This window comes from Tinamus guttatus, unplaced genomic scaffold (assembly GCF_059628265.1).
Source record: "Tinamus guttatus ecotype Peru unplaced genomic scaffold, ASM5962826v1 Tinamus_guttatus_pri_ptg000212l, whole genome shotgun sequence".
Classification (NCBI taxonomy): domain Eukaryota; kingdom Metazoa; phylum Chordata; class Aves; order Tinamiformes; family Tinamidae; genus Tinamus; species Tinamus guttatus.
The window spans coordinates 448,496-473,242 of NW_028288746.1; the positions used below are offsets into that span (position 1 = coordinate 448,496).

At 40.9% G+C, this 24,747-nt stretch overlaps 1 protein-coding gene across 2 annotated transcripts; it reads left to right on the plus strand.

Moving 5' to 3' along the window:
- The first annotated feature begins 110 nt into the window (after positions 1-110).
- On the plus strand, positions 111-24,734 carry TXNDC11 (thioredoxin domain containing 11). Of its 2 annotated transcripts, XM_088524587.1 has the most exons (12): positions 111-256; positions 3,479-3,695; positions 4,370-4,467; positions 6,053-6,182; positions 11,653-11,746; positions 14,099-14,211; positions 14,579-14,779; positions 17,190-17,979; positions 19,071-19,216; positions 20,307-20,416; positions 21,166-21,246; positions 23,503-24,734. In XM_088524587.1, the coding sequence occupies exons 1-12, from the start codon at positions 123-125 to the stop codon at positions 24,128-24,130; spliced, it is 2,742 nt and encodes a 913-aa protein (XP_088380713.1). In that variant the 5' UTR covers positions 111-122; the 3' UTR covers positions 24,131-24,734. The 2 variants fall into 2 exon arrangements, with proteins under 2 accessions (XP_088380713.1, XP_088380714.1); XM_088524588.1 differs by lacking the exons at positions 111-256; positions 6,053-6,182 and having other exon boundaries at positions 3,584-3,695.
- Positions 24,735-24,747: the final 13 nt, after the last annotated feature.

Sequence of the window (24,747 nt, forward strand, 5' to 3'; positions counted from 1 at the left end):
GCGCGGGCGGGACGTGGCCGCGGCCGATTGGCTGCGCGCTGCCCCGCCCCGCGGCGGCGGCAGCGCGACGTGTGCGCGCGGCAGCGGCGCGCGGCCCTGCCCGCCCCCCCGGGGCCGCGGCCATGCCGCCATGCGCAGCCCCCGGCGCCCGCCCGCGCCTCCGCGCGGCCCGCATGGCGCGGCGCCCCGAGCTGCTCTGCGGCGCCGCCATCGTGCTGGGCTGCGCCTTCCTCGTCGCCCTCAAAGTCACCTGCAGGTAACGCGGGTGCGGGGGGGATCCGGCGGCCGCACGGCTGACCCGGTGCCAGCGGAGAAGCGCCTGCCCGCGCCGCGAAACGCGCCCGCCCGCGGGGTGAAGCGCGCCCGGCGCGGGCTCCCGAGGCGGCCCCGCTGCTGGGAGGGCCGGGCCGCCCGGCGCTGAGCGGGGCCGTTCGTGCGCGCCTATAACGGTAGTGGGTGTCCTCCTGCTGCCCTGCGGCAGGCCGCGGCCGAGCTGCGTTTCGGTGCGCCCTGTGGCCGGGAGCTCGCAGGTGCCCGGGGGATCTGCGCGCCCTGCCCTTGCTCTCTGCAGGAAACTTGGGGTTTTCGGTTAAATAGGCGAGCTCCGATCAGGAGAACCTCTCCCTGTTAAATTGCTGTCAGGAAGAGGAAATACACTTTTGTACGTACTTTCCTATTGCACGTCACCAGTACGATTCGAAAGCAGAATTTCAGCTCTGGGTGGCAATAACAGCCACCAAACTCAGGAACAAAACCTACTGACCTTTAGGGCCAGTGGATAGGAAGTATTAAAGGGGATAATCCCGGCAGCTCTTTAGTGGGAATTGCAATGCAGCCGCTTAAGAAATAGCCAAAGGGAGCCAGATCTGACCTGTGCCACTGTAAAACTCTTGCAGGTTAGAGCCAAAAACATTTCTGGCCCTGTACAAATGTCTCTTTGAGGAAACCTCCCTCTGAGCACATGCCATGGGCTGACCCTGCTGGTGCGCATATATACTTTTCTTTAATCTGAGATTGTCCTGTTGAAATGAGTTTAAATTTTGTAAGCTGTACCCAGCACGTGAAGAAAACCATCATTATCTTAATAAACACCATCTTACGTTTGCATCATCATTTATTATGTAATTCTCATTTTAGTCCTGTAAAATGTGTAATTCATGTATAATTTGTCAAGGTTCAGACCACGCAGTTTTCAAGATTAAAAAAGTTCTAGCAGGGAAAGAATTTATGAGAAGGGAAGGTATGAGCGGCCATCCAAGAGTGATCTGTGAGTAGCCACGCTGGAATTTAACGTGACACACTTCATGCAACAAGGAAACTATTCTCTGTATAAAACTGGGAGTTACATAAAAATACTCTTGTACATTTGGTACTGCGGAAGGAGGCAGTACTGAGAAAATCAGTTTAAGAAGCTGATAGCTATGGGTTTATTCTGTGGTGTATTCTGTAATTACTAGGCATTTTTGTCGTAGTTGAGAAGGGCCACACATTTTTACCGACCTATATCACAATACCTCTTTTGTCAATATATTTTCCATTTTCTTGCAATTTAGAGCCAATTTTGTGTCTTGTTGTCATGTAAGGCGTGGTGGTTGATGACGCACTCGGCACAGCTTCTGAGCTGGCTGTCTGCTGTCGCTTTCCTTGGGTAGAGGAGGCAGAGGCTTCGAACGCGCTCATGCTGTCAGTTTGTGTTAGACCAGATGAATAGGAGAGATTCAAAGAAACGTCCCTTAGGAAGTCGGTTTCGGTGCGAGTCAGCCTCCACCCGCCACGTTTGGCTTTTGGTGGCTGGTCAGCACAGGTGAGTTGGTGTTTGTGCAGCCTCAGCCACCCATAACACATCCGTGTCCATGTCCTGGAAGCTGGAGAACATGGTAAGAAGCTATAAAACGTGGGAAGCAGCAGCTAGTGGTTTGTGTGAGAGTGGGACACTAGATGTGGGAGAGCATAACCAGAGACCACGGTTGTGAGGATGAAAAAGGGAGCGGGATTGGGGCAGCTGGGGGTGCCTGACCGACTGGGGATGAGCAGAAAGGAACAAAGGCAGAAATGCATCAGAGAAGTCAGATTTTTGATCATATGTGTAAAAACAAATCCATTTTGTGAATAGTGGAATTAAAGAAGTGTAAGCATAAGAAACTAAATATTTTAAAGAGTCTGCTTTTTGAAGTTACATTTTTTCTTGCATATGAATTAAGAATTTCTGTAGCTTTTAGAAAAAAGCTGTGGGGATAGTTCTTATATATTTAGCTTTAAGCATATGCTTAGTGACCTGGAAATGAGTACAGACTTGTGGCTTTTTGGGGATTTGCTTCGCAAAAACACAGATACTTTTGACGAACCAAAATATAGCACCATTATTAGAATGTTGCTTAATATTTGACAGTGTTTAAAGTTTGACAGTATTCAGAGCATGGTACTTGTATCCCACTCACTAAAATTTTAAGCTAAGAAAGAGCAATGTAGATTTTATTTGTTAACTTTTTACTGTAGAGTAATACCTTCCTTACTACAATACAGTATTGCATACTCTTTCCCAGAACTTTCTGTCACTTGAGATACCGTGGCAAAATTAAGTCATACAGTGTGCAGTCCAGTTTTTAATCTAATTTACTATAGCAAATACAGCCAGAGAAATATTGTGGATTTAAGAGACTATAAAAGAGAGAGAATAGGGTCATTCGCTTGCATTTGAGGCAGGCTCTACTATAAACACTTCTGGACATGCTGGGAACGACGGGTGTCTGGATCGTATGATTGCTGCTTGCTGATTTGATAGAAAGCAGTTTCCTGTGTAAATTCGCACAAATCCATTTCTCTTAAGAAAAGAACCTGCCATAAAGTCACGTTGTATTGTCTTGAAATCAAGATTCGTTATTTGTTGATGCTGGCTTTACACTGAAAAGGAAACCTGCCTGAACAAAGTTCAGAGTCTCTGTTCCAATTGCTGAGATCAGCAAGCCAGCACAAATCTGCATACTGCTAAAAGTCAGTAAAACAGGATTTTTTACAATATAAAAGAATAGAAATATAGAATATTTTAAAGAAAGGCAAAAGACACAGTAACAGCCTATGTTTACACAATGTAAACAGATCACTAAACTTTGTGACTGGCGTCTTTTTTCTACTAGGGTGCTGTTACCTAAAGTGCAAGTGTTAAAAGAGGATGAGGCCAGGGAAGAAACCCAAAGAAATTACTCTTCCTGGTAATTTTATGCTCTACAGCAAACAGCAATAAGAGTGTGAGCTAATGCACACCTAAATATAATGCATGGTATGATGTGGAGGATGATCTTAAGATTTCTGTGGTATTTCATGTGACTAACAGAGACAATGTAAGTTGTAGTCATTTGCATTGAAGTTTAAAGTTTTATCATTGCATGACTTTTGTTAGGATTAATAAATGAGCTCTTTGGACACTTTTTTAATTACTGTTACACAGTCTCAGTAAGCCTCTTTGATTTCCTTCCTGCAGCCGAGCAAAAGATGTAACGATGCCAGCGAAGCTTCCAGTGAATTTCTTCTCCACAAGATCTCCAGTTGTTGATCTTTATCGGGGACAGCTAGATTATGCGGATCACCTTCGTCAGGATTCAGAAATTGTGCTGTATTTTTTCTATGCACCGTGGTGTGGCCAGTCTATTGCGGCACGAGAAGAAATAGAGCGTGTGGCCAGCAGATTGTCGGACCAGGTAATTCCAGAGACTAATAGATTTTTAAAATATGACCTCTTAGCTTTATAATCTCCCAAAAAAGACTGATTTCTTTCTTCCCACAGAAGCCAGTTGGACTAGGATGCTCACATTTCAGGTTAATTCTGCCAGCCATATTATTTGTAAAATTACATATGGAGCATTAAAATAATGTAGAGAAGATGTGCCTCCTGTTTGGTTGTGTGTTATTTCTGCCCCCGGATAGGGACCTCTAGGAGTTTCAGCTTGCAAAGTATTCTGAGATTTATTCTGGCAGGGATTTGTGCCATTTCCAGGATCCTTGGAGCCACTGGTCATGATGTAGAGGCCTTGCAGCTCTAATGGTGGTACCTAACAGTTAGTTACCCCTGAACATGTCAGATTGAGCTGTCCTGAAACTCTGCTCTTTGGGATCTGCTCTGCAGAGTGAGCCATCAGTAGGGGTTATGACCAGGTTAGTAAATCTGAAGGATTTAGATTAGGAAGCCGAAAGTTTAATGCCTTTGTGACTTTTCTATTTCTGTTGCAAAAAGCAGAGGTGGAAAAAGAGTCTTCAATGAAAAAAATAAAGGGAGCATGTGTGGAATACTGCATTGTGAAAGTAGCAGATGGCATGGGTTGGGAAGATAAAGTTTGGTCACTTTGTCAGGTGAGAATTTTTATCTGTTCTGCAGGTGCTATTTGTGGCTGTTAATTGCTGGTGGAACCAGGGGAAATGCAGGAAGCAGAAGCATTTCTTTTATTTTCCTGTGATACACTTATACCATCGGAGGTAAGAGCTTTATAATTATGCTCTGAGTTTTATATTGCTACTTTGGTAAACAGAGGTACCATCTAAAATGTTGCATATTGAAAGTGTTGCACCCATAGCTATAATGAATAGCTGCAGAGGAGGAGATCCTGGGTGAAGTTCATCCTATAGACTCATCTTGCATCAGGAAAGACTGTAACTGTCAGTTAAATGACATGCTGCTCAGTTCTTCATCCTAAAGGAAAACTGTTGCCTATGAAGCTCCTGCATCAAGTGAAATGTAAAGAATTCAGATTTACATTTTTACTTTAATTTTCTGCTTGATGTAGGTGGATTGTATCAACTGGTCCATGTTTAAGGCAGCAGTAAAGTATGTGCTTATGGGCTTTTGGAGTTAGAGGAGTTTAGATGCATGTTTAAAGCATAATTGTGTGCTGAAGACTTTTTTCTAAATCTGGGCTTCTCTTTTTTATGGTCCAAATGTTGAGATATCACTATATCATGTTTTATGTAATGCCACTTTTTTTTTTTTAATATTTGTGTGTATTATGCGTTCCTTTTTGTGTGCAGTAGAAAGTAGGAGGGAATGCTCGGTACAGAGGAGGTTGCAGACTGCTGTGCAGACTCTGACTTGTGTTCCGTAGCCCTGCAGCTCCCTTCCATCAGCAGAGGGTCAGGGCATTTATATGTTGAGGAAGAACAAGCCTGATCTTTGTTGTTAGCTGAACTTGGAATAGAGAGAGATTGCATTGGCATAATTTGAGCTATAATCTGGAGGAAAGAAAAAAAAAAAAAAGCTAAATCAGTGCAGAATGCTCATTGTATTTAAGTTGTTTTACACTGAGATAACACACAGTAGGCTGAAACATCTGGGTGCGAGCAGTAACCAATTGGAATATTTTTAAACAGAGTTAGAGCCAAAGGAGATAGGAATACATAGTGATGCTTTGTAACCCTCCTGCAGCCTCCAGGCACGCAGCTCTCGCTGCGGGATGCTGGGCCCCTCACGTGGTTGCTGTACATGCTCCCTGTTGAAGCAGTACTTGCTGCTCTGAAGGCAGAGACTTGTAATAAAGCAGTGTGGGAAGTGATGCAGTTAAGAGTGTGTGTATATATGAATTATATTTTCAAAATTGCTTCCAATTCCCAATTATATTCTTCTGTGGGTCTAGACTAATTCTTCCAGCTTTCGGTGTTTAATTTCACTCTGGAGCGTGATGCTCTGACCAGCCTGGTGGCTGAAAGCAGCGAATCCCATGCAGGACTTCAGAGTAGCGAAGGACACGGGAGCCCTGCGGCCCCCCTGCTTTAGCAACACGTGGATGATGTGAGCTGCTGGTAGGGGTATGGACGTAGCATAAAGATATGTATATGCTTATATGATTCACACCCACCCTCTACCAGCTGCTTTAATGGGGCTCAGAGGTGGTCCCCATCCCTGGACCCCCACCAGCCCATGGCACTGCCCTGTGTTAGAGCCACAGCTCCTGCCAAGGAACACGGAGAGCGCTTGGTCCCCGGGCTCCCGCCTCTGCCGCCCCCAGGAGGGACTCTCTTTCACTCGTTAACGTAAGTCTTAATGCCTTATTATTTTTTTTGGTACTAGTTTTGGACCAATTGAATACAAAGGCCCTATGAGTGCTGTTTATATTGAAAAGTTTGTTCGCCGGGTGATGACACCACTACTCTACATCTCGTCTCGATCAAAATTACTAGATTTCCTCTCAAATTATGAGGTACTTGTCTCTATTCTCTAGCTTTATCACTGTGGTTCAGAAAGCATTTGACTTGTTTCACGGTTAAATTTGAGCTGCTCCCAAGTAGTTATTTCTTGCCAGAATCTTGAAATCAGTGCCCTGTATATTCTGTTAAAGTTATAAAAATAGGAAGTGACAGATTCATAGTACTGGTACATAGTGACTGTTTAGTGGTTTTACTGGTATGGTTTAGTGGTGTCACTGATTTGCAGAACGTTAATGTATAGAGCCAGCAATCAAAATTGCTAAACCTCCCCAAGGTGTTGCATCTAAGCAAGTGAGAAGGGTGAGCCCTTCTCCTCCAGAGCTCACAGACTGACTCAGAAAGGCAGTTCAGAACTATATAATAGTATATAATAGTTGCTTTAATTTTTAAAGGAATATTAAATCTTGCCATTAAGGGAAAGGGTCTTACGTGAAAACAAATGTGAAACCAGTTGAAATAATGGCTTCCATGTATGATGTGATTCTGTGATTTTTCTGCACTGGCGCATTGTGTTTTATTAATTTTTAGCCTGTTGTGTACAGAGGCCAAGACTGTGGTTTAATAACTTTTAAGTAGATGACATGGATTTGTGGCAGAACCATTTAAAACCTATTTATAACTGTATGTTTTCTTTAGTGCACAATGGAGAAACACTATAATGTACCTAAACCCCAAGCTATAGCAGCAGAACAGGAACCACAAACAACGGGCTGGGGATTTTCCAGCATTTCTGAATGAAACACGGTCCCGTGTCGAGGTGCCGTCGCATTCCCAAGACGGACCCTGCTGCACATGGAGCACAACTCGTGTGTCTGTGGAAAGGTGCCCCAGCGTGAGGGGATGCACGCTGGCAGTCACCTTCACTAGCTGCTGTTCACAGTCCAGTTTACCTGTTAGCAGCTGGTCGTGGGTTTAGTTCTGCAGTGTTTCAAGCAGGGATTTTGAGACAGGAGTGGCAAGTTCTGCTCCTCTCTCTGATGCTGATCCCTCTGTGATCATGAGCAGTTCTCTAGTCCTTCCTCTGCTTCAGTTTAGTCATTCTGAAAGTTGGTTTTATTTTATCTCCTTTAAAAACTTGAAAATAGCCACGCTTGCTTTCCAATTTTTCTGAATTACCTCTTGGTTGTCTCCAGTGAGTAATGAATAAGCACTTACTTTAGAATCGGATGTGCGCTTCCATTGGGAAAAAAATACTAAGGGAAAAGACGGATTTCTGGGGGAACCCAGAAAATCAAATTTTCGTTTTGGAATACTGCTTAACAGTTCAACATCCATTTATATTTGCTTTTTCTCTACCTGAAAACTCCATGGCTTTGGGAATTCCCAGTCTGTATTTTATATTCAGCATTTGTTGGTGAACTGGACTAAGAATCGAGTCTGATCTGTTACACTTCCCTCCTCCCCAATTTAAGGTTGATGTTATTCCCCAGTCCATGGCATTAGGTGCTCAGAGTCTTGCTTTTATAAAATAAAAGAGGAGACAGAGGAGGCTCTACAAGAATAACAGCCACCTCACACACTCACGTTGAGCCAGACAAGGTGCACGCTCACGAAGGGCATCGGAGCGCGCCGATGCAGGTGAGGGCGGGACGGATAACCAGCACTCTGTGATCACCAGTACATCTGGAGAGCAGTTCTGCGGAGAAGGACCTGGGTGTCATGGTGGATGACAAGTTGACCATGAGGCAGCAGTGTGCCCTCGTGGCCAAGAAGGCCAATGGGATCCTGGGCTGCATTAAGAAGAGCATCTCCAGCAGGTCGAGGGAGGTGATCCTGCCCCTCTACTCAGCCCTGGTGAGGCCACATCTGGAGTATTGTGTCCAGTTCTGGGCTCCACAGTACAAGAGGGATGTGGAGCTGCTGGAGAGAGTCCAGCCCAGGGCCACAAGGATGATCAGGGGCCTGGAACATCTGCCCTATGAGGAGAGGCTGAGGGAGCTGGGCCTGTTCAGCCTGGAGAAGAGAAGGCTGAGAGGGGACCTGAGCAGTGTCTAGAAGTACCTCAAGGGAGGCAGTGAGGAGGATGGTGCTGGCCTCTTTTCCCTGGTGGCCACTGACAGAACTAGAGGTAATGGCCACAAACTGAAACACCAAAAATTCCACATGAACTTAAGGAAAAATTTTTTAACAGTGAGGATGACAGAGCACTGGAACAGGCTGCCCAGAGAGGTTGTGGAGTCTCCTTCTCTGGAGATCTTCAAAACCCGCTTGGACGCAGTCCTGTGCCACGTGCTCTAGGTGACCCTGCATGTGCAGTGGGGTTGGACTAGATCCTAGAGGTCCCTTCCAACCTTAAGGATTCTATGATCAGCAGCCACAAGGCCTAAGAAGTCATAGACCTGTGTGCAAAGATGGAACAAGGGCATAAAAGAACAAGGAGTTTTCAAACAGAAATAAGCTTGTTGTTTCATCTTTTGAAAGAGTTAGAAATGTGAACATTTTTACTGTTCCTTATGTGAGTGAAGAACATATACTTTGTAAGAAAAGATCATCCAGGAGGTTATTGCTGCACTCTAAGAAGTGAAAAAGCTTGAGAAATCTTACTATGTTTTGGCACAGCTTACAGGAAACACATGCATGATGCACACCAATTGCTATTTCAACAGCTTATTTTCCTCTATAGTTTCTTGCTTTGATTTTCATCTTTCATGTGCTGGAATGTTAATTATCAATAGGAAGGAAAGCAGGGAAAGCTACGAGTTGGTTGATCGTTTGAGCATTGTCTGCTAGTTTTTTTTTATTATTATTATTCTTTTTTATTATTATCTTTTGGTGATTTCTTCAGTGCTAAGCATTAGTTTGAAGCTCAGAATATCTTACCAGAGATTCGTCAGCAGCAGCATCCCAGCGCTGGTGAACACTTCTCTTCTTGCCAGGACGTTTTGTTGTTGCTTGTCCGTTTACTTCTGCTCACGGCCAGGCTGTATTCCGGGCCGTAGTGTCCTTTTCCATGTACCCTTCCAGCTCTGCACGTTTGGAGCTGGCGCTCGCGTTCCGGCTGCCAGCTGTGGCCGGCAGAGCCCAGCAGGAGCCAGCCCCGTGGCTCGTGTGACAAGGGCAGTGCGTGAGGGCAGGGAGGAGCTGTGCTTGCTGCCACCAGGGGGCCCGCACGCTCCGTGGGGAAAAATACCCTCCTTTGCTGATGTGAAAGTTAAAATGCTGCTTTTTCTGATACTAAGCAAGTTTAAAAATAAAAAAAATGTGGAATGATACTAGTCTGAAATTAGAGCAGTGAAAATATTAGAATTTCCTGTTTGAGGAACCCCCCTTGGAAAAGCAGATACAATCTTTGTTTTGAAAGCACTGCTCTGTTCTCACAGGTTCTGCGAGCTGAGGACAGGGGCTGGCACAAGTCATAGCCTGGTCATTGGAGTATTCCCGGCTGCCTCGTGACTGTGTTCACCAGAACTACCCCCAGATGGTGGCCTTCAAGCAGCTGATCATCAGTCACAGCTTTTGTGTAATGCACTTGTTGCCAGAACAGTGAATTGGCATTTTTGCGTTGGTGTTTGGAGGTGCTTATGTGAAGTTAGTGCAGTCAAGCTGCTGTAAACATAAATGTATTCAGAATTAAGAACCTCTTGTTTACAGGGAGATGTCTCTCTGTACTGAGTGAGGCATCCTGGTAGTTGCTAACACCTTAAAGTATTCAGTTTTGTCAAAATCAGCAGTGTAGTTTTGCTGACAAGTGAATCTGTTTGAAGAACAGGAAAAAAATGCTGAGGAAGAAATGCAGTACTTTAGGTGCTTTTTCTTCTTGGGTATAATTGTACCGAAAAAAGGAGGAAATTTTCACTGTTCTGGGGTGATCATTTAAAGGAAGCGAATTAGCCAGGTTACAGAGTGGACATCCAGAATTACTAGATTCTCCTACTACACTTGTTTTTTTTCTTGAAGAAACATAGTTTTTCAAAGTGTCTGATGGAAGTGGTTAGGAATCTTAAGCCACAAAGAGTGTGTGTGACAGAACAGTGTTCAGAATCAGAACATCAGGATATTTTTTAAAAATAACTTTGTAAATGTCTATGAATTTGACCTTTGGCAGCTTCTCAGACTTTACCCTGCCGCTTTTACCTTTTCTTTCATTCACTATTTTGTGCCCTATGGTTTGAGTACTGTAACGAAACCATATGGTTTTGCTGTCTTTTTTACCCTTTAAGGAAAAAGAATGATTGCTTTTATTTTGCTGTGTTTTCCACTTCTCATTTATTTACATTCTTATTTCCTCCTGAACAGTGTTTGCAGAAATCTCATTATTATCTCATTTTTATCATTGATATTTTTCTAGCGGTACCTTTTAAAGAAACTATGAACAAGAGTTTTGCATTCAGTATTCTTAAATAAAAGATAATCCTTACCAAAAAGGGCAGATGATTAGATGATACAGGGAGTGTTGTTGTTGATGAACATCCTGGGAGCAGATCCCCTAAGTAAAAGTCAAATGAAAGGTAGTGGTGAGAGACAAAGCCCATTCATGCCACGAGCGCCCCGGTTCTCTGCACTGCTCTCTGCGTGCACACAGGTACAAAGGACATGGCCAAATTCCACCCCTGAGCCTGGCGTGAGTGCCGTAAACTGGTGTGCGAGTAGTGAGAACAAATAATTTTTAGTGGGTTGTAATTTGCAAAATTTAAGACTAAAACTGAGTTTTGATTTTGGAACAAGAAAAGGTTCAGACTTGGCTTCCAAGGCAGAGTCTCCCACTTTCTCTTCCTGACTCAGACTTTGTGTCTGGTGAAGGGAATAGGCCAGTGAAGGGTCTTTGAAGTTGTGAACTTTGAATTTTTGAAACCTGGCCTATTTGGCCACTTGAAGAAATTCTTATGGATGTGAATGTGGAAAAGGGGTTTCTTCCATTATTTTTGTGCTATTGGTCTCCCACTGACTTCTGCAGCCAACACTGGAAGAATTTACCATGATTGATAGCTTGATCATGGGCTGATAAAGTAGCTTAGCAGCTCAGGTATTCGCTTACGACAGGTGTGAGTTCATCTGCAGTTGCTAATTATGTTAGCACAGTAAAAATGAAAATGTTTCTACAAGTTTGTTAATATTCTGGCAAACCATATTCCATATTTCAAAAGATGCCTTTATGATGCTTCTGGTTCATATGATGGTGCTGCAACCAACACATAAAATAGTTTTAAAACAAATATTGATCATATTTAGAGAACTGTAATACCTAATGTGGGAACAAGGCAGCTTGCAACTAATGCCTCTGCAGCCCTGAAAGGTCTCTCATTAGACATGTATTTTTTTTTTGAATTACAGCATTAGAACAGATTTCCATTCTCTCTTCAAAATTAATTTTTTCCTTGCAGCATAAAATGATTGCTTTCATTTTAAATGGAGAACAGACCAACAATGTTTAGTCTGTTGTGTTTTATTATAGGCAAATAATTGCAATGTTCCGTAGCTTTATATTTGAGAATAACTTAGCCGACTCTAATTCTTATTTTTCAGCCTGGAGTTCTGGGATATTTTGAGTTCAATGCTTCACCTCAGCCTCCTGGTTACTTAACATTCTTCACCTCAGCATTACACTCATTGAAGAAAGGTAAAAGCATCATTTTTCAGAATTGATGGCATCTGTGAACCATCCCTGTAAATGGATTCGGTCCTTTGCCATTTTTATAGTTAGGGAGGGAATCACTTTTGAGTGTGTGTCTTAATGTCAGTCTAATTATGAAGCTCTCCTTTATTACCATAATGGGGAAATAATAGGAGGATTGCTTACAGAAGAGGTTTTCTGTGTATTTAGTAATCAGCCACTATGGAATGATTTCATGGCAGGCTTCTGTTCAAGGCTACATTAAGATACGTTTTCCTCTGTAACCTGAAGATGTAGCTGCAGTCTGAATAAAGCCATCATCAAATTAGCATTTATTTAAGTTGAATTTAAGTGTGCTTGTCTGGGGCAGCATGTGAAACAGGAGGCAATAAGGTGAACTTGGCCTTTGGTCTAGACTTCAGTAACTGAATTCAGCCCCCTCAGGGGAATCCTTAAACTACTTTCCTGTATGGAGTTAAAAAGCTGGCAGAAGATAATTTAATGAGAAGGGATTTTTCCTTTTGTTTTATTTTAGATTATTACTGTTTTTAAAAATTGTGTTTAAATACACAAAGTTTTCATATTACCAACTCATTAGTTTCAGTTATATTTTGCTTTATTTTATACTTTTTTCCCCTTATCTTTTACAAAAAGCAGGCATCGAACAATAGTGATTGAACCTGTTTTCTTTCCTTGTGTAAGTGAAGTCCCCTAAACAACACAGGGGAATGTTTAAGAAATGTAGTAACTTTTTAAATATCAGTTATGCACTAAATGTTCTATGCAAAGCTCAAATTTGAAAAGCAAATTTTAATTTGAATAACTATTGGTGGGAAAGGTTAATAAACTGAAGGAGATTACTCAGCATTTTTATTCCAAATATGTTTACTTGAAATAAATGTATATTAAATCAATTTCCCACTTCAGTAGTGGCTTTAAAACTGCAAAAGGTCAGCTGGAAATTAACTATGGATGGAGTAATTTTGTATGTACGAGCTGGTACGTTTAGCTGCACTGAAGGGTGTTTCCAGCTGCCAGACCCGTGGCCTGTGCAGTGCCGGGGCTGGCGTGGGCTGCTCTGCTGTGACGCGCAGGGCAGCGCCTGCCCCCTGCTCACCCCTGTGGCACAGGCACTGCCATCACCAAGGCCTTGGCGTGGAGGTGGGAAAAGCAGGCAAACGCCCTGGCACTCCTGATGGCAGTCTGCAAAGAGAGCTTGTGGCTGCTTTTGTAAGCAGCTAATTACGTGAGTTGCTAATTGATCTTGCTCAGTCTTAGAATACTAGGCAAGAGCTGTGCCAGTGCACAGTGGGCACTATTGATGTTCCTTTTCTAGAAGCCAGGTGTTTTAAGCCTCACTGAATGCACTTGCAGTCCCTCATGCCTGCCATGAATTTGTGTGCAAAATTTTCTCATATTTTTAGAAATAAATTATCTTGAATGAGTTGCAGCTGTCAGGGTGCCCTGCTATATATTGTTTATAAACGCTTTTATGTTAAGCAATAAAAGGGCTGCTGGTGTCTATGCTAATGGAGTTCAACAGCAACAAAAACACTCAGATTCACTGAAAAAGTTAATCATCCTCATTATCTTCAAAATGGTAATTTTATTCTGACAGATTTTTTTTTCCTTCAGAAATCCTGGATAAAACAGTAGAAAAAAATAAATTTAAGATTAGCATATTTTGAGGATATTTCTGCCTATCAGCAAATAAAGTAAATTGATGCAAATCTTCCAAGTTTTACTCTGTCAGTGTCGTGGAATGCAGTATGAAGCCTGTTCTCCTATATTTTTATGTAATTTTTCATTTATATGTCAGGCGTATAGTTCTTGACAATCTAAATATGAAAAGCATCCTTTCTTTGTGGGGCATTGTTATGGTATGGAAACATCATAATAAATATTTAGATCATATCATTTTTTACTGTAAATATATGTAATATGAATAGTTCCATAGTATGTTATTGTCTTTGTCTTTTGGGTGTCTTACCTTGGTTTTTTAGATGCTATAACATGTAGGAAGATATATCTGAGATACTAAATTCTATTTTTAATAAGTGAGTTAAGAAATTGGATGCTCCACGTTAACATTTTTTATACTCGAGTGAAGAGGAGGAACACATTTGATTTCCCTGCCTACTCTCCTTTCCTTACTTCTTTCACCTGTTGCTCTTCTAGTGACGTTTCTGTGCGTTCAGCTTGGTTCCAGGGTTTGCTTTGAAGGTGTGCCAGGACATTTGTTGTTACATGTCATTTCTTATAGCCATTAAAAAGTAAGATCCATATTTTCCTAAGGCTTTGAGGAGGTAGTTCCGTGTGTGCATAGCTGCATTAAACACTGAAAACTTGCCCTTTCAGACTACCTGGGAACGATTCGCTTTGGAGTGATCACGGCGAAGCGCGTTGCCGAGGAGGTCTCCCTGGTGCGCTCGGGCAGCCTGTATTTGCACAGACACGTGAACACGTCCCTTGTGAGTGTTACTCTTACTTGGCAGGAGCTTGGAGGCAGTACGTGGGTACTGAAGCTCCATCCTAGTAGGCCCTGGGCAGTGCAGGAAGTGGCAGTGTTCGTGACGTGCTGTTCGCAAAGCTCTTAAGTGCTAGAATAAAAAATGTTTTAAAACTTCCTTTATTTTTTTTTACAGTAGTGTACATTTTTATCCCCCTTTCCTAAAGGGAGAGGATAAATGAAAGCTGAAGTTCGCTGAATAGTGTCATTAAATAAAAAGAGCTTTAGGCATTGTATTAACAAAGCATGCTATATGTGATTCCTGCATTCATTAGTAAAGAGTATATTTAAGTAAGTGATAACAAATAATTCCTTTTTCACTTTTGAAGGTTTATTCAAAGGATATCATGAACTATACGGCTGAGAACATCTGCAAATGGGCTCTGGAAAACCGAGAGATGCTCATCCGCTGGCTGAGACCTCATGGTGGAAAAAGCCTTCTTCTGAACAATGAGCTGAAGAAAGGACCAGCACTTCTCATATTTATACCTTACAATCCCTTAGCAGAAACTCATCCTCTTTTAGATGAAGTAAGTGAGAGAATTGTTTTTAACTTGAAACTCAGTAGAACTGGAGATCTCTGGATTAATTGTGCTCATATTGTACAATATGCTGGGAGGGTGCAGTGCTGCTAAGATCAATTTTGTGCTTAAACCCTCTTGCAAGATCTGTTTTTCTACTGTATGCTCTGATACAAATGGGAGATCATTTATATTCCAGAGTATGGAAAATATCTTTTTAGGCCTGCTTGAGATTTTAAGTTTGTATATAGTAAGTAGAAGAAGGTATAACTGAGTTGTCATGAGAGACAGATAAGTTATTTGAGCCACAGAGATTTTATGTTTAATAATTGTGTAAAGGAGATTTTTCTGTTGAGAAAAGGAAGCTAGCTTCTCTGAAAAGAGAGAATATTTTCTAAGAAGATGATTCTATAGGTCCTGAAATGCCATTTCAAGGTTCAAGGTTGATTTTAGTAGTGCTAGAATTAAATTTCTGTGCGTGTCGCTGGTAGTCACTTCACTTTTAATCAGAGTTGTTTTCTGGAATTGGGAGAGATTGCATTCCATTCCGATTGCTCTGCTTTGTATGGCTCATTGCTCGGATTCCTTCTCCTTTGTAACAGTCCATCAGTTCCTCAGTTCATCCCAAAGATTCTTGACTTGCTGCTTGAAGAGAGGAGAGCTAGAAACATGTCCTGTCTGCTGCTGGTCAGTCTTTCCTGCCTGCATTTGGACAGAGAGCTTTCCCTGTCTCTCTGCACCAACTCTGAAGATTATTGTCTTGGACTGCTTTAAAAAGGGCAGAGTAGAAGAATAAACATGGGTGGAATGGGCTGCATGTAGCATTCCTGCTATGATCAAGAGCCCGTGTGTCTTGGTGTTCAAAAATAATCTTTCAGGACAGATACTTCATTTTATTTCACTGCTTTAAGCAGTCGCATACATTGGAAAGCACGTTTTTGATATGAATTATTACAACTCCCTTGTCAGCATAAAGGAGGTATTGCCCTGCATATTGTGCCTTTGGCATGAGGCAATGGCCACTCAAGGCAAGGAGCATTCTTAATTTCCCTTCAAAAATCCCCTGCTTAATCTTGTATATCTTCACTTTAATAGCAGAGGGGTATTACGCAGCTTGGTTACCGCTGGCAGACGTGTTTATTGCAGCCCGTTCAGGGGCTGCCTCTTGAGTGTGTGCTGAAAGCTCTCACACCGGTGGCTTTTGCCTGGTAGTAGCTCACTGAAACGTGATATCATATTGCAATTCTGTTTTTCTGTTCATCATAACCTCTCAAGTTTCCCTATGTGTATAGTCAAAATTTTTAGAGTAGATTATAGTATGGTTGGTCGGTTTCTTATTAGTATTTTATTTTATATTTGGGTATTTAATTGAGCATTTTCCTGACCTGCAAAACCACCTAATCATGAGTTCTCAAGGACTAACAGAGGCTGCTGCTGCAGAGCACACGGAGTGTCCTGAGGCACAGCGGCCCTCCTAGACACGGCCCTTCGAAAACCCTTTGGTGCTGGCGTGGTTCCTGTTGGAATGTGCTTGTGTAAGCAATGTGTGCACCGTGCTTTGTGGTTTCATTATATTTAATGTGACAGATAGATGGGTGGTTTTTTTGTTTTTTTTTTTTTTTCCCCCTTCCTCTTACTTGTCTGCTGGAAAGGGAATCCCTCTTTGCATGTGCCTTCCATTTTCCATTTCCGCTTGGTTATGACAACTGAAATGGTAATGCTGCATAAAGAATGGCATTGAATGGCAGGCTAGGTTTTTGAAAAACTATTCAAAAAAATCCCCAAAGTATCCATGCAGGATTGCAGCCATATTTCCATGACTGAGAGATCAGTGTCACTGCTTCAGAACTGTTAGTGCTGGTGACAGCAGTCAGGAACCACCACACCACGAAGAATCTCCCTTCCCCTTTCGGATGGGAATGTTTTTGTTTATTTTTTTCTCATTGGGAAAACAAGTGATTTGGGAAACCAATATATTGGTTAAGGCTTCATGTAGTAGGATTTAACCTTAAAATGTAGTGTTAAAGAACTGTGCTATGTATGATACAGAGAAGGCTTTAGATTTGTGTAGTGCACTAAAAGTATTTCATTGGCTTTTTTGTTGTTGCTCTGAGTGTTTAATTCTTACATACTGATATATCTATAAATGTAAGTTTGTTATTAAGTTAGAGCCTGACGTGATGATGATGGTGATTATTATCATTATTTTTAAGAATGCTCAACTTTGATTTGGAAATTCTATCTAAAAGTCCATGTATTTTGTAGTCGAATCTGCGACAAATAACTTCATTTATGTGTAAATGGGCTCGATGATCTCAAAGGTCTTTTCCAACCATAATGATTCTGTGATTCTAAACGTGCAATTAATTAATTTTATTTTGCTTGTTTTGTTTCCCCTTCACTCCCCCACCCTCTGTAGATAACCAAAGTGGCCTTGCGGTACCACAGCTGTAATAAGAGCCAGGCAGCTGAACGAGTTCTTCGGCGCTCGGGAGATGCGGATTCACCAGCTTTTGATTCTCCTGTGCAAGATGCACCGACAGAATTGTCAGACACATTTTCAATAGCAAAGTACCCATGCTGTAACACAGTGGTGCTTCCTCAGTGGCATTCGATATCTAGAACTCACAATGTCTGTGAGCTTTGTGTTAACCAGACACTTGGTGTCAAACCAAATAGAGTCAGTGTGCCACACTGCAACTTTTTAGAGATAGAAGCAGCTCTGGACTCTTTCTACCTCCAGGAACGTACCTTTTTTCAAGTTATATCAAATACCATAGAATGCAGCAATTTCTTAAGTTTCTATAGTCCCTTTAGCTATTACACTGCGTGTTGCAGGACAGTAAATAGGCATTTTTTAAGTTTTATTAGTTCTGAAAAGACCATCTTTCAGACCCCTAAAGTACCATTTTCTTCCCATGGGAAGAAAGATAAGGATGACACCCCAAATTCTATTCCTCACATTGAGGATAGTAATTATTTTATTCCTGACCTCCATGATAATGGCACTAACATTACTGGTCTGAGCTGCCGGACCAACAAAACCTTGAATCTTTATCTACTGGATTCAAATCTGTTTTGGATATATGCAGAGAGATTAGGAGCATCAAGATCTACTCATCGTAAGGAATTTGCTGCCATTGTTGACCTGAAAGAAGAGGTGCACTATGTCCTGGATCAGAATCAGTTACTTATTGGATCTACTTTGGGTACGGTATCCACAATAGAAATGCTCAAAATATGAAAATTATGAATTGTGAAATGAATCATGAATTGTGAAATGAATTGTGAAATTCGAAAAGTTTGAGAGTAAGTTTTTGAATTGAAAATGTGTAGCCTTCATAAAATGACCACTTATAAAGCGAGACTGCAGATAGCATTGTGACTTCAATGTAGTCTGCTGTCAGAATTTCCTAAATGCTAAATACTGAATATAAAATTGAATGTGCTGCTATTTGCATTTCCAGAGGTAAATTCAATAATCTGGTATGAATGTACAAAAGTTCCCGTTTTACTTGGCCCTAGTTTTGGGACTGAGAGTACCATCAAAGTAGTTTCTGTTGGAACAAGTAACTGTTCAGTATTTTGGGTATTAGTTCATTTGTCCTGGTTGAATCTTCTTATTTTACAATACTGCCTGAATCTAAACTGAACAGAGATCTTGCAGCAACTTAGAGGATGTAGTCCTGGGTCCAAGAAGCTAGTGAAGGTAGTTTGAGAAGGGTTGATTTAAATTACCACCTCGGGCCAGTTATTGTCAAATACCTTGAAAGTTGCATGGAGAGGAAAGTGCTCACTCATGAACACAAAGTGGACAGTCTTGCTGGCGTGGAAATGGCACATTCTTTGAAGGTCTAAAGCAAAAGAAAAATAACAGGAAAGGTACTTAAAAGAATAAATTCAAGTAAGTGGAATGTGCTGGAGCCTTCAAGATAAAGGAGCAAATGCTTGAATGCAGTGCGGAAAGTCAGACAGGGTGAGGATCCTACTTGGGACCAACCAGGTATGTGGTTAGATTAGGTGCAGGAATTATTATTACAGTACATTGAGGAGGAGTAGAAGCAAGGGAAAAAGCAGGAAGGAAGTGGAGATTACAGCAGACAATTACACTTTGTATTGTTTCCATGGAAGTGGTGGTTACTCAGGAGTTGATAGGGCACTGTCAGAAATTAATTAATGATTTGAAACCAGGTTTGAATTTTTGTTTTCTCTCTTAAATTCTTCTGAAAACCAAAATGTAAATGGCTGATATACATTTGTGAAACTAAAATAACTTTGTAATGTGTTGATTTCATTTCAGAGAACTTCATAAGAAATTTCAGCGTTCTCTACAGTCCCTTGAAAAGGCATCTTGTTGATGACCCTTCAGTCCCTTTCCACGCACAACGTGTAATCACCGAGGTGACTACCAACACCTTCCATGATACTGTGTTCTCGAATCAAAAGGTACACCTCATCACTGAAATTCTTCCTTGCAAATTCATTTTGGCACTTTGAAGGAATGGGATTCATTCTTTTTGACACTCATGTGCTTGTTCTTACTTGTAACTTAAAGAGTGTTTATGTATAAAAGCAATTCACATAACATGATCTTAAGGGCGTCTGTGAAGATGGTAGTAAAACATTCAAGGAGTTAACTGTTTCCCTGGCTCAAGGTTTTGGTCATTTTTGTTTTCCTCTGTGTTAGAAATATAGATATAAAAAAGAAGTGATGACGAAGTGTCATTTTCTCCCACCACCTTTCCCTATGACAGGAACGCATTTTAAATGCATAGGACTCGAGGTTAGTATTGAAGAACACTGGTTTCTGGGGCCAGAGCTCAAAGGAAATAAACATGTCACAATTTTTTTTCCTTTGTTTTCTAATATATATTTTTTCTTTTAAAAATAAACTTTATTAAAAGTTAGAAAGGTGATTGTAAAGTAAGCATAATATAGAAAAAAGCCCAAAAGGTTGGAAGGTAAAAGTAATATTTGAAATCACACAGTGAAAGAAAAAAATAATCTCACGGTTAAAAGTATTCTGATTGCATGCCTAACATTCTTTTCTATACGATGTCATCCCAAAGGGAGTTAATTTCCTGATGCTTTAAAGATGTGCTGGTCGGGACCACTGCCCGTTGGCTGCGAGGACTCGGTGGCCTCAGGCAGATGTAGGACATGGCCCCAGCACAGGGACCAGCTGCAGCAGGAGAGCAGCCTTGGGAGGCTTTTCCTATATCAAGTGTGCAGGCACTCAAATAGGAATGCAGGACTGTAGAACAATTGTGAAAAGTTTAAACAAGTCTGGTGGTGCCTTTTTCATTAAAAGCAAACTAAATAATACTCTACATTTTGTCTTTTTATTTGTGGAAGGAGATTTCTTAAGAGTTTCTGAGTTCTCGCTCAGGAGACAGGGCATCAGTAAACTATAAAGTTTATTTACATTATGATGTCTTTTCCTTTTAAAGAGTTCAAAATAATTTAATTGTTGTGTGGCTAGTTCTTCTTTAGTGCAGATTAATACTGTAAGTAATCAGACTCTGTTATCTTGCAGAATGTTTTGCTGCTCTATTATGCACAGTGGTGTGGATTCTGTGCTGCTCTTAATCACATCTTCATTCAGCTTGCTCGGCTTTTGCCTCCAGATAATTTCACTGTGGCAAGGTAAAAATAAATAATTTCATGTATGTTAATATATATTTTTGTCTCTCTAGAATCATTTAATTGAGACAGCCTAGAAAATAAATATTGTTTTTTCTGTGTGCAAACACACAGTACTGGATGTGAATGTAATCTCTGTCATTTTTCTTTGAAATTATATATTCTTCTACGTAAATTTGGTAGTTTTCAGACTCACTACAGTAGCTTTATAATTAGATTAAAACAGATTTTTTTTTTCAGTGCAATTACGATTGTCGTTTCATACCTTTCAGAAAATGAAGCAGTAAAACATGGATAATAGCAGATCAGCATTTTTACTTCTGACCTTGATAATGTGTAGCAAATAATGTAATATAATAGAATAGGGTTATTTTGAGAAATGGTGTGTTTTGTGTGTGTGTGCATGCTTAAGACAAATATTTTTGTTTGGCATTTCCAGAGTTGCTGTGATTCTCTATGATTACAAATAAAATTCTCTTAATTGATTGTAAGTACTATTAAAAAAGACAAAGAAAAGCTTGAAGTTGAAAAAAAAACACAAAACATAAAACAAGTAGTTGAAAAGTTGTTTCACTTATGTTTTGTGTTCCTTTGTATGTAAAGCTTTAGTAAAAATTTTGCCGTAAAGAATGTGCCTGTCCGTGGAAGAAACGGCAGAGCAATTTTTTTCCACAAACTAGTTTCTTAGAGGAAAATATTCATGGAGTTGTACGAGAAATGTTCTCTTTATCAGTATATTCTTTTCTTGCCAGAATTGACACCACTCAGAATGACCTTCCATGGGAGTTTATGACAGATCGCCTCCCAACCATTTTATTTTTCCCTCATCAGAGGTAAAGTAATTCTTTTCCCTGTGGGTCTTTTACTTTCATTTTACTAAGTTACAAAAATTAATCTGGCTGTATACATCAGTAAAGAAAAAATTTGAGCAATAATTCATTTCCATGTATGCATGGTTACTTAAAATATTAAAAAAAAGGTAGTACTATGCAGATAGGTCATTATGTAATTGTAAGTATTTATTTACGTGCAGCAGCATTAATAAATTAATAGCCTTATTCTTCAGTTAATTTTCTTTTGTATTTAAAATAATTATTTTGGCATTGCTCAGACAAACGAACAAGTGGTTTCTGGAGTGGAAACATATGTAACATTTCCCCCTTGGATAAATTGAGAGCACGAGATCTCAAGAGATAATATAATGGATCCTTGCAGCAAATGCAAGGATTTGCTTCAGGTGCTCATTTTTCCTTGGTCTCTTTTATTAAACAGCTCTAGACTTGTCTCTGCTTTCTCTCTTGCTCTTCCTGTCCAGTCTGCTTTATATTTTGCTGCATCTAGATAACCAAGAAAATTAATTTTGGATAGTATATGTAATACCTCTTACTAGTATAGTCTTATTTTAATTTTGAATTAAAAGATGCCCCACTTGAGCTCCTAAGGCATAGGCCTTATGAGACAATTTTTGCAGTTTGCCTCTGTCCCACTTAGGCCATTGCCCCCCTTTCATGCTCTGGATTCCTGGGTTTTGCTTTTTGTTTTAAATAGTGTTCAGTGTTTCTGGTGCATCCTGTGCTTTACGGCAGTAAAGAATTGATAGAGTTAAATACTGCCATTGTGTAAGCAGTCAGTTTCCTCTTAGTATAGACTGTGTGTTAGCCAAAATCATGACGTGATTGTTCAACTTGGATGTTGAAATGAGTGTCAGTTCAAAACTGCTTATGGTAATTCTGGGCATTACCTGGTCGATCATTAGAAGTCCACATGGGTACCCATCAGGGTACTTCCTCTTCCAGAATTTTGAAAGACAGGAACTTCCTCTGGGTCAGGTCCTTAAATTACTGATAAAATGCGATATTTCTCTTCCTTCGAAGTACAATAAGTAGCTCTCAGTAAATGAAGTAAACAAATATAATATGAATATTGCATATATTAATAAATTGGATTTCACACACAACATTTTTGAGGTAATTATCTGATAGCTCGGAAAAATTGCTGTGTTCCAGCTGCACTGTGTAAGCAGTTTTTACATAACTTCATATATGTGGAGACGTGAGGGTTGTCAATGGCATTTATTCTGTAGAAGCAGTGGGGCACACTTCTAGGGCCTTTAAATGTTACATTTAAATCTGTTTTTCTTGCTTTAGAATAATCTGTGTGTGTGTGTGTAACTTATTCATGTAGGCTTGGCACTGCAGTCTGCAAGATGATAAAGCTTGTCTTACTTGACAAGAATCAATATGCCTGTGGAGAAACTACTGTGGATTATAGTCATAAACCTGCGGTGCTTTCAGCAGTGCTGCTGCTTTAAGTCTGTTCAGAGTTTGTGGGCAGCTCCATTTAGTATTGGCTCTAGTGCAGGTGAGTCAGTCAGCAGCAAACTCCAGTTGCGCTGGATGCAGCGTGAGTAAGCAGCTGGAGCCAGGCTGGTTCAGAAGGAGGGGCAGGAGCCAATTCCTGTCTGCTCCTTATGTTGCTCTCTGTCTGTGCTAAGTGTGCACACGGGGTGCAGGACGGTGAGCTTTACTTCTGGTGCCCTTGATGGTTGGTGACTCCAGGTGCTGGGTAGCCTTGAGGAGGGGGCTTTGTACTCTCTGCTCTTGAAGCACATTGGACTGGCACCAGATGAAAGTGGGTGCTGTTGCAGAAGTGACAGGGCTGCCACCTTCATGTGTGGAGATTGGTATTTACAGCTGCACGGTGACACAGCCAGCCAAAAAAAGAATTGATTTGGCTGGTTTGCTTCCTTGATGTGCTCAGGAGCATGAAGGCAAGGCAGCAGGAGGAGCAAGTAGCAAGATTTTCCTCAGCAAGGACTTGCTTCCGAGTAAGGCAACTTAACTCTTAACAGCAAACCCCTTGTTAACTACCTTCACTGCTTTTCTAACAGCGGAGTAGTTATGCAGAGCTGGACTTTTCTTAACATGTGCAGGGTGAGGAATGCTTAAATCTTATTAGGAAAAAAAATCACAGAGCAGAGATGCTTATGGCACCTAGGCAAACTGGAATACAACTGGAAAGGTTCATTAGGAGACAGTAATCTGTGCACCATATCTTAATTACAATATTAATCTGATATGCCTTTCTAGGAAGGAGCAGAGCGTGAAGTTCCCTGAAGACTTTCCAGTTAACCTTCCTAATCTTCTGAAGTTCATTTTACATCACTCAAGTCTCTCTTCATCAGACCCCTGTACCAAAGACTGCCTGCATAAAGAGACAGCATTGCAGCAAGGCCACATCTCCCACCTGGAGAGAGAAATTCAGAAGTTAAGGGTGGAAATCAGCGCTCTACACCAGGCCCATGACAAGCTTGAAGAACAACTTTCTGAAGCTAGAAGAGAGGAACAGCGACTGCAGCAGCAAAAACATACTCTGGAAAAGCAGCACAGGACCCTGCAACTCCACAGTCAGCAGTTACAATCGACGTACGAGCAGAAGAACCAAGAGTTATTAGCGATGGCTGAAAAGCTTCAGGAATTAGCTGATGCATCTGAAAACCTCCTTAAGGAGAATACTTTGCTGAGAATCCTCATAGCATCAAAGGAAGGAAAACTACAGCTCAAAGATAAAACCAGAGACCCTGTTCAGTCAGAGCAAACACTTTCTGATGACAACGATGTATCAGTTCCAACGGCTGCCACCCCATTAGGGGAAAAAAGAACTGAAAATATTGATCCCACAGAGACAGAGCACAGTAATGAAAGCAGGACAGGATGATTGCTTACAAAGTCAAATTACAAGCTTGGGGAAGGTATTTATGCAAATTTTATTGAAATTCATTGTAAATAAAGACTTTTCTCTCAAATGACTTAAAAAATCAAAGGAAATATTTTTGTATAACTTGGAACAACGTATTAGATACCCCCATCAAAACAGAGGAGGAAAATGGAAAACACTTTCTGCACTTTACTATTGCACTAACTTGCAAACACCTATCCATTTCACCTAAAGATAATTTTTTTAATTTGTTTAAAGAACGGGCAGCACCATGAAGCACCTCTGATTAAGGACCAGTTCTTTTTCATGGGCTTCCTCTAACAGCTGCTGGAGGAAGTGTTAACTTAAGACTTTTGATTTATATTTTTCTGGTAATTTACGAAATTTGCCTTCTATGCTCTGCATTTTTTGTTTGTTTGCAGAATTAAAATGGAGATATTTCATCTATGTAATTAGTAAACTTGAATGGACAAAATCATCTTGGTACAACTCTATTGCAGAATTTGTGTACTTTGTATCACTTTTGTACACCCTTTATATCGCTCTAAAGTCTTCAAGAGTCATGTGTGAACTGTTCTCTACTGAAACAAAACTAAAGAGAATACCTTACTGCATTA